Source organism: Engystomops pustulosus, chromosome 2 (genome assembly GCF_040894005.1).
Source record: "Engystomops pustulosus chromosome 2, aEngPut4.maternal, whole genome shotgun sequence".
NCBI classification, from domain to species: domain Eukaryota; kingdom Metazoa; phylum Chordata; class Amphibia; order Anura; family Leptodactylidae; genus Engystomops; species Engystomops pustulosus.
The window spans coordinates 8,754,125-8,774,373 of record NC_092412.1 but is presented as its reverse complement, the minus strand read 5'-3'; the positions used below and the strand labels follow the sequence as shown (position 1 = coordinate 8,774,373).

General features: G+C 47.0%; 1 protein-coding gene across 1 annotated transcript; it reads right to left on the bottom strand.

Annotated features, from left to right (window-relative positions):
- Positions 1–1,329: 1,329 nt before the first annotated feature.
- On the bottom strand, positions 1,330–19,242 carry LOC140119837 (uncharacterized). Its single transcript, XM_072139254.1, has 4 exons — positions 19,149–19,242; positions 17,486–18,544; positions 17,352–17,409; positions 1,330–5,211 (listed from the first exon to the last, which is right to left on the bottom strand). The coding sequence occupies exons 2-4, from the start codon at positions 17,828–17,830 to the stop codon at positions 4,256–4,258; spliced, it is 1,359 nt and encodes a 452-aa protein (XP_071995355.1). The 5' UTR covers positions 17,831–18,544; positions 19,149–19,242; the 3' UTR covers positions 1,330–4,255.
- Between the last annotated feature and the right edge of the window lie 1,007 nt (positions 19,243–20,249).

The window sequence follows — 20,249 nt, the reverse complement described above, 5'->3', positions numbered from 1 at the left end:
TCCATCAACATTTTGATATTATTTTATTATCATTGAGGGAGCTCACAGACATTAATTACATTATAACAAGAACATATATAAATACAAAAGCTAGAAAACGACATAAAGCTAGCGAAGGTGGAACAAGGATCCTGCCCATGAGGGCTCACAGTCTATATGGGAGACTAGATGGAGGCACTAGAAGACAGAGTACAGCAGTTGGGTTGTAAGCAATCCTAAATAGATGTTTGGCCCCCATCTGATCCGTTTCTTAGTTTAGGGTATGGTACGATCCCTAATAGCCTAGACTTTGGCCGGTTGTGGTCTTAGCTTCCCTCTGGCTACTCTATGTCCCAACATTGCACCTTGCCTATTTCCATCTGACATTTATCTTGTCCAATGATCAGGCTAGATTTCAAAATCAGGTCCAAAACCATTCCTACATGTTGTAGATTGCAATAGACACCTCCCTGAAGCTGTGGGTCCAATCCGTTAAAAGGTGGCAGGGGCATTCTTCAAGCTAAAGGGGTTAATGAAATCAGACCCTTCACTTCAGTCAATGGGATGTGCCAGTGCCTCTTGCTGAGATCAAGTGTCGTCATAAAGTAGATCCTGGTTGGCTGGTTCAAAGCTTCATGAATGCAGGACATGAGAAAGATATCAACGATGAAACAGTCATGGAGACGCTTGTAGAATCTATTGCTTTCATCTTTATTGGGTGTTAGCGCTACAGGAGAGGCCCAAAGACTCTGCGGGGTCAGGACAAATCCCAACTATATCATCTCCTGTATCCCTTGGAGCATTGTGTCCTAAACCCACTCATCGCAAAGAGTTTGTTGAATGGGTCGGGTACGTTGCGTTTCGAAATTATGCTGAACTATCAGGAGACCGCAGCCGTGCGCTCATGGAGCACCGCAAGAATTTCCTTCCATTGTTTCACATCTAGATTGTCTTTCGAGAATTCTGTTCCACGGTGGCTGAGATACGGGTTGCTTCAACAAGATCAGGTCTAGGTTTCTCTTTCCGAGGTTTGTCCAAGGTAAGTTGTCAAACTTGTGTTATAGGTAGGGCCTAGTTATGATACTCTGTAACGACGCAAGCTGCACTATAAATATTAAAGTTTTTAAAAACTCTAAAATATTACATCTAAAATAGAAATAAAAGGACCAAACATAATAGGGATCCCTGCATCCTAAAATACCTGATATATCAAACCTTAAAAATTTAAACTTTTGATCGTGGTCCAAAGAAAAGGTCATGCAGCCAAAACCGAGCCAATAAGACAAGGGCACAAATGCTTTTTTTTATACCAATTTTGCTACAGTAGGAATTCCCCCCCCCCCCCCCCCCTCGACTTCCCAGTTCATTGAATATTAAATACAGACACAAGAAAATATAATAATACCACAGTTGACAACTCCGTAAAAGAAAAAATTATTGTGGCTTTAAAAAGGTAGCAAGTGAAAAACAGAGGCGCAAAAACAAAAAACTGCTCTGGTCACATGTGGAGTCTTTTGGTAGAATCCCTCGTGACGATAAATTAGAGAGTTTGGGCCATGTAAGCTCCGGCGTGGCACAACATTGGCTTATAACCCTGACAGGCTAAGGAGACTTAATTCACAAGCCCCAGCGAAACAGGGCTCCACCAGGAAAGCAGGAGTGCCCCCATTTTCTCGTAAGATATAAAGCCCAGTCTGTAATGGGAAAAATTGGATATTTCTTCGCCTTGAAGGAAATCTACCATGAAAATCTACACTAATCTTATTCTAGTCACCAGTAGCTGGATCCACACGAACCTATATCTGCCGGGCCGTGACCGGGCGGGCATATGTCTGGCACCATGGAGAGGAAGAGTGGTGATCCCTCCCTTCTCCATAGCGACGCACAACGCTATAACACGGGGAAAGAGCAGTACGACAAATTGTAGAGGCAGAGCATAGAGAGGCTCAGGTAGGAACCCTTGTGACTCATAAGCATCATTTTGATGATTTTGTTGATTTTAGAAGACATGAGGCCACGGATAACAAATATAAGAAGATTCCCACCGCCTGGATCTATGAGTGTCCCTGGTTCACCATGATAGATTTTAAGGGAACACTATACAAAACACTACATACAAAAGGGAAACATATATATATATATATACAAAATGTCCGAAAAGGAAATAAAGGTGGTGGTACAATCAGATTAGGCAGATAAACAAAAGTCGGTGATCATTTTGATGTGTTTTTGACTTAGAGTCAAGTGGGCCAGTGCGTTCTGGGTTACTCAGCTATGCATTTGGTAACATGATATTGTATCCCCCATATTCTCCCAACACCTCTGGTCATCTATGGTGAACTTTGAAATGGTCTTCCCAATTTGCAACCTGTTTTGGGCATCGGAAGCAATCATTACAACCTTCTGGCCCTCGACAAACTCTCAGTAGTGTGCTTTGCGGTCATAACACCTCTTCTGTCAGGTCTGGGCCATCCAGATCTGCTCTATAGCAATAGTGTCCAGTCAGGCCATCTCTTCTGTCAGGTCTGGGCCATCCAGACCTGCTCTAGAGCAATAATGTCCAGTCAGACCACCTCTTCTGTCAGGTCTGGGCCATCCAGACCTGCTCTAGAGCAATAATGTCCAGTCAGACCACCTCTTCTGTCAGGTCTGGGCCATCCAGACCTGCTCAAGAGCAATAATGTCCAGTCAGACCACCTCTTCTGTCAGGTCTGGGCCATCCAGACCTGCTCTAGAGCAATAATGTCCAGTCAGACCAGTCTCTCGCTGTTGCAGAGCACACAGGAATAGGAGACTGGAGGTTTGTGAAGTAGACTTTACTGAATTCCAGAAGCAAAAGAATAGCACAAATATGTCCAATGACGTCAACCGAGGCCGGGGGCACCACCCAGTATTCCGATTCCATGGAAATGACCACTACATGAGGTCCTAATCCTGAGTAATTCTTCTTCGGAGGTACCAGAATCTGGCTTCGGGCCCTCAGGGGCTTCACTCTTCACCTCTCCTTCTTGTGACCGGCTTATGGGAAGATGTAGGAGACATAATTATGATTCTTTGCCTCTCACTCTCCAAGGACAAAGAAAATAACGTTATCGCCTCCTCTAGCATCAGAAATTGTGGGGTTTTAAGGTAAAGTATGCTGAGGTTTTTTCTCCTCTGTATGCAGTTTAGTCTACATTTTTGTCTAAAAGACTTCCCATTTTTTTGGTTCTTTCAATAGTTTTGAATTGCTTTTTACATTACAGAGTAAAAGGGTCCCAATTGTACAACAAATGACAATGTAGAACTCCGATGGCCTATGCCTCATCCTATTTAGTAGTACTTGTGCATCTACAGACCTGTCTAAGATAACCCTGCTTGGAGTACGAAAACGTAACATACAATACAGACAAAACAGTGTAACCAAGTAAGGGAACCGGGGCTTGGTGTAACGAGTAACAAGAATAGGGAATCGGTAAGTGCACATCTACTAGAGGGGAGAAGAATTATAACGAATGGAGGGGTGGGGGAGGTATGGGAAGTAAGAGTTCCCCATACGGAGACTTTTCTAATTAGTGCCGCCTTGCAGGCGTGTGGAGACTTATAGCCATTGATGCTCCACTAAGGGATTCTAGGAAATATGCAAAAAAGTTGTACAAGAAAAGCATTGCCTCTTTTGCTACCTTGTAAGGCAGCCCCCTTCACATCAAGCAGACAAGTAGTGTTGGGAGGAGGAGGTAGGGGGGTTTGCAATGTGGATGGAAAGCTTCCACCTGCATTTGGTTACCAAGATTGTTAATCCAAATCTAAAAAAAATAAAAAAAAAAATATCTAGAATCACATCGATATAAGTCACATACGATTTCCATGCATCCATCACTAATCAAATCATTTTGACCTCCCTGGGCCTACAACGATTCGTTTTTCAGAACTATATAAGAAATATGGGGCATCTCTATTAACGAAGAAGAGGGTGGTGTCAGGGGGTTTTCAGTTTCGCTCGATGAGTAGTTTCGCCTTATTAAGGAACTTACAAGCTAAAATTTTAGCATTTAGCAGTAGAACGTCGAGGTGTAAGGAAAGAAGAGCTATGGTGGGGAAAAATTTCATTACCCCATTGAAAAGTCTGGTGAGAAGATTACAAACTGTTTTCCAGTAAGAACATAAAAAAGGGCACAACCAGAGGATATGGCTGGGATATTGATGAGAATGGCTTCTCTCCTGTGTGAATTCTCTGATCATTCTCCCGGTCAGATTTATGAGTAAAATCTTTCACACAAAGAATACCTGAAAGTTATCACTCCCCTGTATGAATTTTTTCATGTTTCAAGAGATTCGATTTCTGGATACAAGATTTTCCACATTCAAGACATGAATATGGCTTTTCTCCTGTGTGAATTCTTTGATGAATCGCAAGGTATGACTTCTGGGCAAAAGATTTCCCACATTCCTTGCATGAAAATGGCTTCTCCCCTGTGTGAGTCCTTTCATGCCCCACAAGATATTGTTTCTTAGTAAAAGATTTCCCACATTCATTGCATGAAAATGGTCTAATGCCTGTGTGAGTTCTCCAATGTTGAGAAAAAGCTGATCGGGATTTATAAACTTTCCCACATTCAGTGCATGAAAATGGCTCCTCTCCTGTGTGAATTCTCTGATGTTCAACAAGAGCCGATTTAATGGCAAAACTTTTTTCACATTCACTGCATGAAAATGGCTTCTCCCCGGTGTGAATTCTCTGATGTTCAACAAGAGCTGGTCTGGATTTATAAGATTTCCCGCATTCTGAACATAAAAATGGGGTCTCCCCTTTGTGAATTTTTTGATGTGTAACAAAAGCGGATTTCTTGGTATAAGATTTTCCACATTCTAAACATAAAAATGGCTTCTCCCCTGTGTGAATTCTCTGATGTTTAACAAGACACGATTTACTGATAAAGGTTTTCCCACATTCTGGACATGGAAACGGCCTCTCCCCTGTGTGAATTCTCAAATGTGTCACAAAAGTCGATTTCTGGGCAAGAATCTTCCCACATTCCGGACAGGGTCTTGGCCATTTTATTAAGTGACTTCTCTGGCGTACTGAAAGATCAGATATGTTTTTAAAATCTTCTTCAATTTTAAAATCTTCCTCACATTTAGAGTATGACCATATTTGTGCAAGTCTTCGTTCCATTTCTGATTGATTATCTTCTACTTCGTAACCAGAAGATGAAGCAACAACTGGATAGAAGCCAATCATCTGCTCTTCACCTGAAAAAAAACATACAAAATAATTGAGATCTGTACAATAAACAAGACCATACAGATCAGATTTCCCTTCACTAATAACATGTCCAGCAGCGGCCTCCCCTCACTAATAACACGTCCAGCAGCGGCCTCCCCTCACTAATAACACGTCCAGCAGCGGCCTCCCCTCACTAATAACACGTCCAGCAGCGGCCTCCCCTCACTAATAACACGTCCAGCAGCGGCCTCCCCTCACTAATAACACGTCCAGCAGCGGCCTCCCCTCACTAATAACACGTCCAGAAGCGGCCTCCCCTCACTAATAACATGTCCAGAAGCGGCCTCCCCTCACTAATAACATGTCCAGAAGCGGCCTCCCCTCACTAATAACATGTCCAGCAGCGGCCCCCCTCACTAATAACATGTCCAGCAGCGGCCTCCCTCACTAATAACATGTCCAGCAGCGGCCTCCCCTCACTAATAACATGTCCAGCAGCGGCCTCCCCTCACTAATAACATGTCCAGAAGCGGCCTCCCCTCACTAATAACATGTCCAGAAGCGGCCTCCCCTCACTAATAACACGTCCAGCAGAGGCCTCACTAATAACATGTCCCAGCTGCTGCCTCTCTTCACTAATAACATGTCCAGCAGCGGCCTCCCCTCACTAATAACATGTCCAGCAGCGGCCTCCCCTCACTAATAACATGTCCAGCAGCGGCCTCCCCTCACTAATAACACGTCCAGCAGAGGCCTCACTAATAACATGTCCCAGCTGCTGCCTCTCTTTACTAATAACATGTCCAGCAGCAGCCTCCCCTCACTAATAACATGTCCAGAAGCGGCCTCCCCTCACTAATAACACGTCCAGCAGAGGCCTCACTAATAACATGTCCCAGCTGCTGCCTCTCTTCACTAATAACATGTCCAGCAGCGGCCTCCCCTCACTAATAACATGTCCAGCAGCGGCCTCCCCTCACTAATAACATGTTCAGCAGCGGGCTCCCCTCACTAATAACATGTCCAGAAGCGGCCTCCCCTCACTAATAACACGTCCAGCAGAGGCCTCACTAATAACATGGCCCAGCTGCTGCCTCTCTTCACTAATAACATGTCCAGCAGCGGCCCCCCTCACTAATAACATGTCCAGCAGCGGCCTCCCCTCACTAATAACATGTCCAGCAGCGGCCTCCCCTCACTAATAACATGTCCAGCAGCGGCCTCCCCTCACTAATAACATGTCCAGCAGCGGCCTCCCCTCACTAATAACATGTCCAGCAGCGGCCTCCCCTCACTAATAACATGTCCAGCAGCGGCCTCCCCTCACTAATAACATGTCCAGAAGCGGTCTCCCCTCACTAATAACACGTCCAGCAGAGGCCTCACTAATAACATGTCCCAGCTGCTGCCTCTCTTCACTAATAACATGTCCAGCAGCGGCATCCTCTCACTGATAAAATTTCCCAGCAGGCTTCACTACCATTAATAAAATGACCCCTGGAGTGCTCCACGTAGTGTTAAGACATGCGTTTTGGAACACATTACAACAGGTGAGAAGAGGAGATTTGCTTAGATTAGGTTGTTGTAAACATTGCATTTACGAAAAGCATGTGTTAACACAATGTTAACATACCCTTAAAAAGGTGTTAAGATTCTGTTAACATAAGCATTTTTTTGTGAACGCAATGTTAACAACAATGTAATCAGGCAAATCTCTTCTCAACGTGTGAATGCACCCTAAATATTAGATCTTGGTCTCACTTACCCCTCCTCCAAGTCCCACCTTTATACTTTTCTACCCATTGACTCTACACTTGGTGCCCACCACCCCAAGACCAAAGCCATAAATTCCCAGATTATCCCCACTGACATGTATAAACTAAACATATGACCAAAAGCGCCATTTTCAGGCGACGCCGGTGTGGCCATGAGGTTTTTTTCCCCCAGTGTCAGGCCGGTATTACACGCAGCCTTTATGTTGCCCAATCACATATGCATTTCCGCTGAAGAGCTTGCAATCAGGACTGAGAACCAGGTACTTGATATCGATCGCAAGGGTTTCAGTTTAACCCCTTAATGATGCGGCCTGACCAGGGCATTTTTAGCGAGTTTTCATACGTGGCCATAACATCTTTTTTTTTTTTGTGTGTGCTACCTTAAATTTTATTGCTGCGTTTTCTTTGGAAAACATAGAGCTCGTTAAATGAAATAAAAAGTTCAAAGATTTTTTTTTTTGTAATTTCATTTTTTGTTTTATTTGGGAATTTATAGTACATATTTTCAAATTAACTCAAAATTAACATTATTAATGAATTCCCTATTTTGTTTCAAATCAGACCCGGAAGCTCGGATGAACCTGCCTAGACCCGGAGGCAGCGCCGGCTCTGAACCTATCGCAGGAGCAGAAGAAAAGTACAGCAATGTCTGAAGACGTCAGTGGGTGGTCCGAAAAGAGATAAAAGCTCCTCCCCCAACAAAAACACTGCATGCGAACACGGTTGCACTACTCCGCCGTGATTGGTGGGGTCTTCCTTCCCCTAAGAAACTATACAGGAAAGGGGGCACTGAACCTTGTGGCAAAGCACTTGGAGCAGTCTCAGTAGAGCAGGAGTACTAGGTCAGTACCATTAGAAACAATGGATAGATACTAGAGATGAGCGAGCACTAAAATGCTCGGGTACTCGTTATTCCAGACGAACTTTTCCCGATGCTCGAGTGCTCGTCTCGAATAACGAGCCCCATTGAAGTCAATGGGAGACTCAAGCATTTTTCAAGGGGACCAAGGCTCTGCACAGGGAAGCTTGGCCAAACACCTGGGAACCTCAGAAAAGGATGGAAACACCACGGAAATGGACAGGAAACAGCAGGGGCAGCATGCATGGATGCCTCTGAGGCTGCTTAATCGCACCATTATGCCAAAATTATGGGCAACAGCATGGCCATGACAGAGTGACAGAATGAGGCTAGATAGCATCTAAAACATCCAATAACTGACCCTGACACTATAGGGGACGGCATGCAGAGGCAGCGGCAGCAGTGGCAGGCTAGAGAGTGTCATGGCGACATACCCTAAATGGACTCAGGTTTCACCAAAGGAGGTGAAATGATTTCCTATGTGAACAAAAGGTTGACGGTATATTTAGTAGATAACACGGCATGGTGGCGACATAGTGACCAAGTTCCATAACGTATCTGGTGAAACACCCGAAAAATGAGCCTGACACAGCTCTTTTGATAAGGGGACGACATGTGGAGGCAGCCATGGAGACGACTTCCATGATTAAGAGCGACAGTATGGGGCATTCATATTGCGCTGCTATGATTGAAACTTCAGGTCTCCAGCATGGCGGCGACAGATGGGCCGAGTTCCATCATGTATCTGGTGAAACACCTGAAAATTCTGCCTGACACAGCTCGTTTGATAAGGGGATGATGTGCTGCATATCCTCTCGTGCTCCAGCGTCTGGGGTATAGAGAGCTGAAATGAGACATTGGTGGACGCTGTGGAGGATCGTGGAGGCAAACTGGACAGGAAACAGCAGGGGCAGCATGCATGGATGCCTCTGAGGCTGCCTAATCTTGGGATGGAGCTGGCGGTCCGCTGCCAGGCGAGCTTTCGCCTGTCCAAGCCCCTGTCTCTCGGCTCCTCCCCACCCAAAATGGGTCTGGGGGCCAGAAGCGTTTACTTTGAAAAAATTATAATTTTCAAAGCAGGCCGGGTCGTTTGAATATTTCACCTAGGAATAATGGAATAGCATAGTGGTTCTATTTTTAATTGTTTTTACGGAAATGGTTCCATGATTAAGAGCGACAGTATGGGGCATCCATATTGCGCTGCTATTATTGCAACTTCAGGTCTCCAGCATGGCGGCGACAGATGGGCCGAGTTCCACTATGTATCTGGTGAAACACCTGAAAATTCTGCCTGATACAGCTCGTTTGATAAGGGGACCATGTATGGAGGCAGTGAAGTAGTAGTAGATTAAAAGTGCTGCAGTTAAAACTATGTTAGTTGGATCTTGGGATGGAGCTGGCGCTCTGCTGTCAGGCGAGCTTTCGCCTGTCCAAGCCCCTATCTCTCGGTTACTCCCCAAACAGCACTTCTAAGAACCTTTTGTATAAGATCAAGTGTAGTAGCGTTCTTATAAGTTTAGGATATGGCGGGTGAGGGGAATGTAAACAGATGCGCAAGAAGCGCTGAAATAATATTGGTAAATGATAAAAGTTTACCAGTATATTTTGTGGATTACACAGCAGGGTGGCGACAAAGTTAACAAGTTTGATGTGGAAGCCATGAAAACAACCCAAAATTCTGCCTGACACAGTTCGTTTGATAAGGAGACCATGTATGGAGGCAGCTATATGGACGACTTTTGGAGGCAGCTATGGCGATGACGTGTGGAGGTAGCAATGGAGACAACGTGTGGAGGCAGCTAAAAAGACGACGTGTGGAGACAATTTAATTTGGATAGTGCCTGTATGTGGCAGTCCAAAAAAGTTTTCAAACCAGAGGAGCAGGTAGGTGGTCCTCCAGAAAAATTAAATAGATTAAGTGCCTGTATGTGGCAGTCCAAAAAAGTTTTCAAACCAGAGGAGCAGGTAGGTGGTCCTCCAGAAAAATTAAATAAATTGAGTGCCTGTATGTGGCAGTCCAAAAAAGTTTTCAAACCAGAGGAGCAGGCAGGTGGTCCTCCAGAAAAATTAAATAGATTGAGTGCCTGTATGTGGCACTCCCAAAAATTGTTTAAAACAGAGGAGCGGGTAGGTGGCCCTCCAGAAAAATTAAATACATAGAGTACTATAGCTAGAGCCAGTTGGCCCTGGCAAAAAATAGCCAGTTTCCTCTGCTTTAGTGTACAAAGAGGAGGAGAAGGAGGACAATGAGGAGGAGGAGTGCATACATTATTCAGGTTGAGCTTCTTTCACCTGGTGGAGAATGAAAATCCAGAGAAATCCAGGCTTTATTCATCTTGATAAGCGTCAGCGCTGTCAGTCGACAGGCGTGTGCGCTTATCGGTGATGATGCCACCAGCTGCACTGAAAACCCGCTCGGACAACACGCTAGCGGCAGGGCAGGCAAGAACCTCCAAGGCGTACAGCGCCAGTTCGTGCCACATGTCCAGCTTTGAATCCCAGTAGTTGTAGGGAGCTGTGTGATCATTTAGGACGATGGTATGGTCAGCTACGTACTCCCTCACCATCTTTCTGTAAAGATCAGCCCTACTCTGCCGAGACTGGGGACAGGTGACAGTGTCTTGCTGGAGTGACATAAAACTGGCAAAGGCCTTGTAAAGCGTACCCTTGCCAGTGCTGGACAAGCTGCCTGCTCGCCTACTCTCCCTCGCTACTTGTCCCGCAGAAGTACGCCCTCTGCCGCTAGCGCTGTCAGAAGGGAAATACTGTTTCAGCTTGTGCACCAGGGCCTGCTGGTATTCATGCATTCTCACACTCCTTTCCTCTCCAGGGATGAGAGTGGAAAGATTCTGCTTGTACCGTGGGTCCAGGAGAGTGAATACCCAGTAATCAGTGCTGGAATAAATTCTTTGAACACGAGGGTCACGGGATAGGCAGCCTAGCATGAAATCTGCCATATGCGCCAGAGTACCAACGCGCAAGAATTCACTCCCCTCACTGGCCTGACTCTGCATTTCCTCCTCCTCCAACTCCTCTTCTTCTGCCCATACACGCTGAACAGTGAAGGACTGAGCAATGCTCCCCTCTTCTGTCTCGCCAACATTCTCCTCCTCTTCCTCCTCCACCTCCTCCGATATGCACTGAGAAACAGACCTAAGGGTGCTTTGGCTATCAACAAGGGAATCTTCTTCCCCAGTCTCTTGTGACAAGCGCAAAGCTTCCGACTTCATGCTGATCAGAGAGTTTTTCAACAGGCCAAGCAGCGGGATGGTGAGGCTGATGATGGCGGCATTGCCACTGACCATCTGTGTTGACTCCTCAAAGTTACTCAGCACCTGACAGATATCAGACATCCACGTCCACTCCTCATTGTAGACTTGAGGAAGCTGACTGACCTGACTACCAGTTCTGGTGGAAGTTGACATCTGGCAGTCTACAATCGCTCTGCGCTGCTGGTAAACTCTGGATAACATGGTTAATGTTGAATTTCACCTCGTGGGCACGTCGCACAACAGTCGGTGAGCGGGCAGTTGGAGGCGGCGCTGCGCTGCCCTGAGAGTGGCAGCATCTGTGCTGGACTTCCTGAAATGCGCACAGATGCGGCGCACCTTCGTGAGCAAATCAGACAGATTGGGGTATGTCTTGAGGAAACGCTGAACTATGAGATTTAACACATGGGCCAGGCATGGCACTGGAGGAGGAGGAGGCATAGTAGGCCTTTGAGACCTGGACCGAGGTAGGCCCCGCAATCCTCGGCGTCGGCAGTATATGACCAGCCCCAGGGTCAGACTCGGTCCCAGCCTCCACCAAGTTAACCCAATGTGCCGTCAGCGATATATAGTGGCCCTGCCCGGCAGCACTCGTCCACGTGTCCGTGGTCAGGTGGACCTTGTCAGAAACGGAGTTGGTCAGGGCACGGATGATGTTCTCTGACACGTGCTTGTGCAGGGCTGGGACAGCACATCGGGAAAAGTAGTGGCGGCTGGGGACCGAATACCGAGGGGCGGCCGCCGCCATGAGGTTTCGAAAGGCCTCGGTCTCTACCAGCCTATAGGGCAGCATCTCCAGGCTAAGCAACTTGGAGATGTGGACGTTGAGGGCTTGGGCGTGTGGGTGGGTTGCGCTCCAGCGTCTGGGGTATGGAGAGCTGAACACTGGTGGATGCTGTGGAGGATCGTGGAGGCGAAGATGGGGTTTTCGCACGGGAGGTGTTTGGGCCGGGGTCCTGGGCAGGGGGCTGACTAGCAGATGACACAGGGGAAGGAGCAGTGGTGTGCCCGGCCGGAGCTGAACGGGCTTGGTGCCATTGAGTGGGGTGTTTAGCATTCATATGCCTGCGCATACTGGTGGTAGTTGAGCTAGTAGTGGTGGAACCCCTGCTGATCCTGGTTTGGCACAGGTTGCACACCACAGTCCGTCGGTCATCCGGTGTTTCTTTAAAGAACCTCCAGACTTCTGAAAATCTAGCCCTCGCCACGGGAGCTTGACTACGGGAAACATTTGGCGCTGATGTACCAGCTCTGGCCCTGCCTCTCCGTCTGGCCCCACCACTGCCTCTTCCAACCTGTTCTGCTATAGGACTCGCCTCCGTCTCAGAAGCACTGTGTTCACCCGGCCTATCAACCCAGCTTGGGTCTGTCACCTCATCATGCTCCGATCCCTCAGTCTGCTCCCCCCTCGGACTTCCTGCCCTGACAACAACTTCACCACTGTCTGACAACCGTGTCTCCTCATCGTCCGACACCTCTTTACACACTTCTTCCACTACGTCAATAATGTCATCATCACCCACAGACTGCGACCGGTGGAAAACCTGGGCATCGGAAAATAGCTCAGCAGCAACCGGACAAGTGGTTTGTGACTGTGGGAAGAGTCCAGAAAACAGTTCCTCAGAGTATGCCGGTTCAAATGCCAAATTTTGCCATCCCTGGCCTCTGCTGAGCGGACGCTGTGGATTTTCCCAAGTTATTTAAATCTCCATATTTGTACAGTTACATCACTTGGGAGATACCTAAAACATTGAGAGCAGCAGATTACTGCCTGCTGACATTGTTCCCTCCTACTCCAACTACCAGGGAGGAGGAGACAAGCCGGAAAATGTAGACCAAATATGTTGTGTTTTTTTTATTATATATTAGGTTATATGTATTGAGGGCTTTTGGAGTATTTTAATACATTTTATTTATTTTAATGTTTTTAGTATTTTCTTTTACTTTTTTTTTTTAAGTCTGCTAATGGGATTTGAACAAATAATTTGATGACTTGTTCATTCTTAAGCAGTGACCGTGTATTGCAGTATGTCAGTCATGGCCGCCTGATGGCAACCCAGTGGTTCAATTGGAGAGTTCTAGGAAGGATGAGGGAGGGAGCCCCTCCCTCTCAACATATATAGATCCTGTGGTCACAGTGTTCATCTCAGGATCTAAGGGGTTAAGCAGTCCAGATCAGAACTCATTCCGATCCAAACTGATAAAACAGGTGCAGTCAAGCAACTGCTCTTCCCAGCATGTGGGTGGTCACTAAGGAGTTAAAGATATGTTGTGATTCATCTTAAGAAATATGCTAACATACGCGCGCACCCAGGACACACAGCGCGCATACAGCACGCACAGCACACACGCACTGTACATACAGTACATGCAACACACACACACAGTACATGCAACACACACACACAGTACATGCAACACACACACACACACACACAGTACATGCAACACACACACACACACAGTACATGCAACACACACACACACACACAGTACATGCAACACACACACAGTACATGCAACACACACACACACACACAGTACATGCAACACACACACAGTACATGCAACACACACACAGTACATGCAACACACACACACACACACAGTACATGCAACACACACACACACACACAGTACATGCAACACACACACACACACACAGTACATGCAACACACACACACACACAGTACATAGTACATGCAACACACACACACACACAGTACATGCAACACACACACACACACAGTACATGCAACACACACACACACACAGTACATGCAACACACACACACACACACAGTACATGCAACACACACACACACACAGTACATGCAACACACACACACACACACAGTACATGCAACACACACACACACACAGTACATGCAACACACACACACACACAGTACATGCAACACACACACACAGTACATGCAACACACACACACAGTACATGCAACACACACACACACAGTACATGCAACACACACACACACAGTACATGCAACACACACACACACAGTACCTGCAGCACACACACACAGTACCTGCAGCACACACACACAGTACCTGCAGCACACACACACACACACACACAGTACCTGCAGCACACACACACACACACAGTACCTGCAGCACACACACACACACACAGTACCTGCAGCACACACACACACACACAGTACCTGCAGCACACACACACACACACACAGTAACTGCAGCACACACACACACACTACATGCAACACACACACACTACATGCAACACACACACACTACATGCAACACACACACACACTACATGCAACACACACTACATGCAACACACACACACTACATGCAACACACACACACTACATGCAACACACACACACACTACATGCAACACACACTACATGCAACACACACTACATGCAACACACACACACACTACATGCAACACACACTACATGCAACACACACTACATGCAACACACACACATACTACATGCAACACACACACATACTACATGCAACACACACACATACTACATGCAACACACACACATACTACATGCAACACACACACACATACTACATGCAACACACACACACACAGTACATGCAACACACACACACAGTACATGCAGCACACACACACAGTACATGCAGCACACACACACACAGTACATGCAACACACACACACAGTACATGCAGCACACACACACAGTACATGCAACACACACACACACAGTACATGCAACACACACACACACACAGTACATGCAACACACACACACACACACACAGTACATGCAACACACACACACACACAGTACATGCAACACACACAGTACATGCAACACACACAGTACATGCAACACACACACACACACACACACACACAGTACATGCAACACACACACAGTACATGCAACACACACACACACACAGTACACACACACAGTACATGCAGCACACACACACACACAGTACATGCAGCACACACACACACAGTACATGCAGCACACACACACACAGTACATGCAGCACACACACACACACACACACACAGTACATGCAGCACACACACACACACACAGTACATGCAGCACACACACACACACACAGTACATGCAGCACACACACACACACAGTACATGCAGCACACACACACACACAGTACATGCAGCACACACACACACAGTACATGCAGCGCACACACACACACACAGTACATGCAGCACACACACACAGTACATGCAGCACACACACACACACACAGTACATGCAGCACACACACACACACAGTACATGCAGCACACACACACAGTACATGCAGCACACACACACACACACACACACACACACACAGTACATGCAGCACACACACACACACAGTACATGCAGCACACACACAGTACACGCAGCACACACACACACACAGTACATGCAGCACACACACACACACAGTACATGCAGCACACACACACACACACACACACACACACACAGTACATGCAGCACACACACACAGTACATGCAGCACACACACACACACACACACAGTACATGCAGCACACACACACACACACACACAGTACATGCAGCACACACACAGTACATGCAGCACACACACAGTACATGCAGCACACACACACACACAGTACATGCAGCACACACACACACACACACACAGTACATGCAGCACACACACACACACACAGTACATGCAGCACACACACACACAGTACATGCAGCACACACACACACAGTACATGCAGCACACACACACAGTACATGCAGCACACACACACACACAGTACATGCAGCACACACACACACAGTACATGCAGCACACACACACACAGTACATGCAGCACACACACACACAGTACATGCAGCACACACACACACAGTACATGCAGCACACACACACACAGTACATGCAGCACACACACACACAGTACATGCAGCACACACACACACAGTACATGCAGCACACACACACACAGTACATGCAGCACACACACACACAGTACATGCAGCACACACACACACACAGTACATGCAGCACACACACACACACAGTACATGCAGCACACACACACACACAGTACATGCAGCACACACACACACACAGTACATGCAGCACACACACACACACAGTACATGCAGCACACACACACACACAGTACATGCAGCACACACACACACACAGTACATGCAGCACACACACACACACAGTACATGCAGCACACACACACACACAGTACATGCAGCACACACACACACACAGTACATGCAGCACACACACACACACAGTACATGCAGCACACACACACACACAGTACATGCAGCACACACACACACAGTACATGCAGCACACACACACAGAGTACATGCAGCACACACACACACAGTACATGCAGCACACACACACAGTACATGCAGCACACACACACACACACACACACACACAGTACATACAGCACACACACAGCACATACATAAGCACATCACACTATACTGGACATGTTTTGCAGTAAACTGCATCACAGTAGGCAGCAGCACTGCAGGAACAGTCCGTACAGACAAGCACAGGCACATGTCCTCCCCTTCCCTCTGTCCTGTCAGCCACTTCCTGAGCAAGAGCCTGTGGAGGGAGGGGAGACACAGCTAGTGTCCACATATACAGAATCCTGTGCACTCTGTCCTGCAGTGGGGCTCAGAGGCCAATGATGCAAGTGCTGCCTCTGATGTGTAAGGAACTTTCTTATGGATCCACATCAGAACTCATCAGTTCTCCTGCTAAGCACTGTCGGCATTCGCTGAAAGAGGAAAGTATCACGCATACTAATACACACAATACTATTTTTAAATTGGAAAACCGTTTGCTCAAGCGTCTTTCATACTTGTACAGGCATTAATGCGACCTCCACGCTCCTCATGTCACTTACATCCTCTCTGGGCATCACAAAGCTTACTCACATATAAAAGGAGGTCATAGCTTTGATCAGATCCTCTTCTCTATTGCTCAATTTCAGAAGATCCTCAATTACAAGGATTTTAATCTGTGCTTCACCTCCCCAAACAACTTCACCTCCCACCTCTATGTGATAAATAATACTTTCCCTTTTACCAGACACAGATTAGGAATAATTCACAACATCAATCTGTAGAGCGGCCTGTGTCCTCCGAGTGTAGAGGGATCCCAAAGCCATCGCTACAGAATATGATGGCGCTATATAAACATTTACTATTAACAAAGGCTCTTACCCTCCTCTGTCACTGATGAGGGGATTTCATCTCCACTTCTCGCTCCCCAAGAACTTTCCTGGAAAGATCCAACATGAAGAACATGAGAAAGATATCCATAATTCATAGAGTACATCAATCTATAGAAGATTTACCAAAACTTCCATTCCATCTATTGTATGACCCAACGGGATGTATTCCTCCGGTTCCTCTTTAATAACATGGAAATATAGAGGACTCTGAGATCTCTCTGGATCCTCTGGACAATCCCGGGAATCTCCAGGACTGGGACATCTCTCTGGTTCCTGTGTAATATCTCGGGAATCTCCAGGACTGGGACATCTCTCTGGTTCCTGTGTAATATCCCGGGAATCTCCAGGACTGGGACATCTCTCTGGTTCCTGTGTAATATCCCGGGAATCTCCAGGACGGGGACATCTCTCTGGTGGATTTCTCTGACTGGATCCATCTATAGGAAATATACACAGTGACTGATCCATTGTCTATATGTGATGATGAGATGATGGAGGAGGTGACCTCACACCTGCTCTGTCCTCTATAATCAGGAAGGTCTCCTCTTACCTGGTGATGTGAGGGGCTGGTGGTCCTCCATCATGATGTCCTTGTACTGGTCCTTGTGTCCTTCTATATACTCCCACTCCTCCATGGAGAAATAGACAGTGACGTCCTGACACCTTATAGGAACCTGACACCCACAATGACACAGTCATCACCCAGACCCCTCCCTTGTGTTATTGTACAATGTCCCAGCATTCCCGGCAGCGCTCACCTCTCCGCTCAGCAGCTCAGTGATCCTGGAGGTAAGTTCTAGGATCTTCTGCTCATGTATCAGTGAATGAGGTGGAGGCTCGGTGATGGGGCTCTGGGTCCATCCTCCTGACACACGGGGGGTCACACACTCACCAGACGACTTCTTCACTACTGTGTAATCCTGTGTATGGGGAGACACTGATCACTACATAGATCCTAAGAATCCTTCACCTCTCCAGTCATTTCCCGCTGTTATTCCTAGAGATAAGAGCCGTGTCCTGGGAGACTCTCACCTCTCCGGTTATCAAGGAGATCATCTCCAGGGTGAGCTCCAGGATCCTGGCCGCCATCTGCTCTCTGTCCTTCTCCCGGATCCCTGGTGGATCATTGATGGAAAGGATCATCTTTAGGAGAAACCTCTGGGAGTCCTGGATCTATAGAACCTGAGGAAACATGACAAGAACTAAGAGCAAACTCTATATGAAGCAATTGTGTCCATGACATGTGTGATGTGACAGATGGGGATTCTCCAGACACTGGAGGGGAGGTCACTGGACTGAGGGAGGAGTGATGGCGCTGGACTGTGCCGCTCCTCACTAATAGCACATACTGGACCCCACATGGAGGGACCTGGAGCATGCTGGGAGGTGTAGTCCCTCCATACAGTGTGTGTGCTCCTGGAGCATGCTGGGAGTTATAGTCTCTCCATATAGTGTGTGTGCTCCTGGAGCATGCTGGGAGTTGTAGTCCCTCCATATAGTGTGTGTGCTCCTGGAGCATGCTGGGAGTTGTAGTCCCTCCATATAGTGTGTATGCTCCTGGTGCATGCTGGGAGTTGTAGTCCCTCCATATAGTGTGTGTGCTCCTGGTGCATGCTGGAAGTTGTAGTCCCTCCATATAGTGTGTGTGCTCCTGGAGCCTGCTGGGAGTTGTAGTACCTCCATATAGTGTGTGCTCCTGGAGCATGCTAGGAGTTGTAGTCCCTCCATATAGTGTGTGTGCTCCTGGAGCATGCTAGGAGTTGTAGTCCCTCCGCTGGTCACTTACCTCTTCTCTCGTCAGTGCAGGACAATCTCTACCTCACACACGTCCTCCTGCTCACTGTCCACTAGTCATGTGACCCGGGGAGTGTGATGTCACTGAAGGGGCGGGATCTTCCGGCTGTATATTTGTATAGAGAATTGGTGGATGAAGGACCTGTGATGATGTAATAGATCATGTGATGAGTGTGGGCGGGGCACTAGGCTGGTATGCTGTGGCAGGATCTTTGTGTCAGGCAGTAGAGGCCTCTTCCCCTCGGTTATCGCTGGTCTCTTTGCTTCACTGAATTTATAGACAAGTTTTTAACTCCTTAACGCCGTAGCCCTTTTTTGTTTTTTCATTTCCCTTTTCACTCACCACCTTCAAAAATCTATAACTTTCTTTTCCCTGTGAGGGTTGTTTTCTGCGTAAGAAATTGCACTTCATAGTGATGGTAATTGAAATTCCATGGCGCAGGCTCACAATGAGAATTAATATATAAAGCTGAGTGTATGTATATATGTGTGTATGTATATATGTGTGTATGTATATACACTCACCGGCCACTTTATTAGGTACACCATGCTAGTAACGGGTTGGACCCCCTTTTGCCTTCAGAACTGCCTCAATTCTTCGTGGCATAGATACAACAAGGTGCTGGAAGCTCCTCAGAGATTTTGCTCCATATTGACATGATGGCATCACACAGTTGCTGCAGATTTGTCGGCTGCACATCCATGATGCGAATCTCCCGTTCCACCACATCCCAAAGATGCTCTATTGGATTGAGATCTGGTGACTGTGGAGGCCATTTGTGTCCAGTGACCTCATTGTCATGTTCAAGAAACCAGTCTGAGATGATTCCAGCTTTATGACATGGCGCATTATCCTGCTGAAAGTAGCCATCAGATGTTACAGGGTACATTGTGCTCATAAAGGGATGGACATGGGCAGCAACAATACTCAGGTAGGCTGTGGCGTTGCAACGATGCTCAATTGGTACCAAGGGGCCCAAAGAGTGCCAAGAAAATATTCCCCACACCATGACACCAGCACCACCAGCCTGAACCGTTGATACAAGGCAGGATGGATCCATGCTTTCATGTTGTTGACGCCAAATTCTGACCC

Excerpts from the sequence above, each read along its gene's own strand:
- LOC140119837 (XM_072139254.1), bottom strand. The coding sequence starts at position 17,830 with ATGGATCAGTCACTGTGTATATTTCCTATAGATGGATCCAGTCAGAGA. Across the intron at positions 17,410-17,485 it reads TAGATGGAATGGAAGTTTTG|GAAAGTTCTTGGGGAGCGAG; the intron begins GTAAATCTTCTA and ends GGATCTTTCCAG. Across the intron at positions 5,212-17,351 it reads CTCATCAGTGACAGAGGAGG|GTGAAGAGCAGATGATTGGC; the intron begins GTAAGAGCCTTT and ends GTTTTTTTTCAG.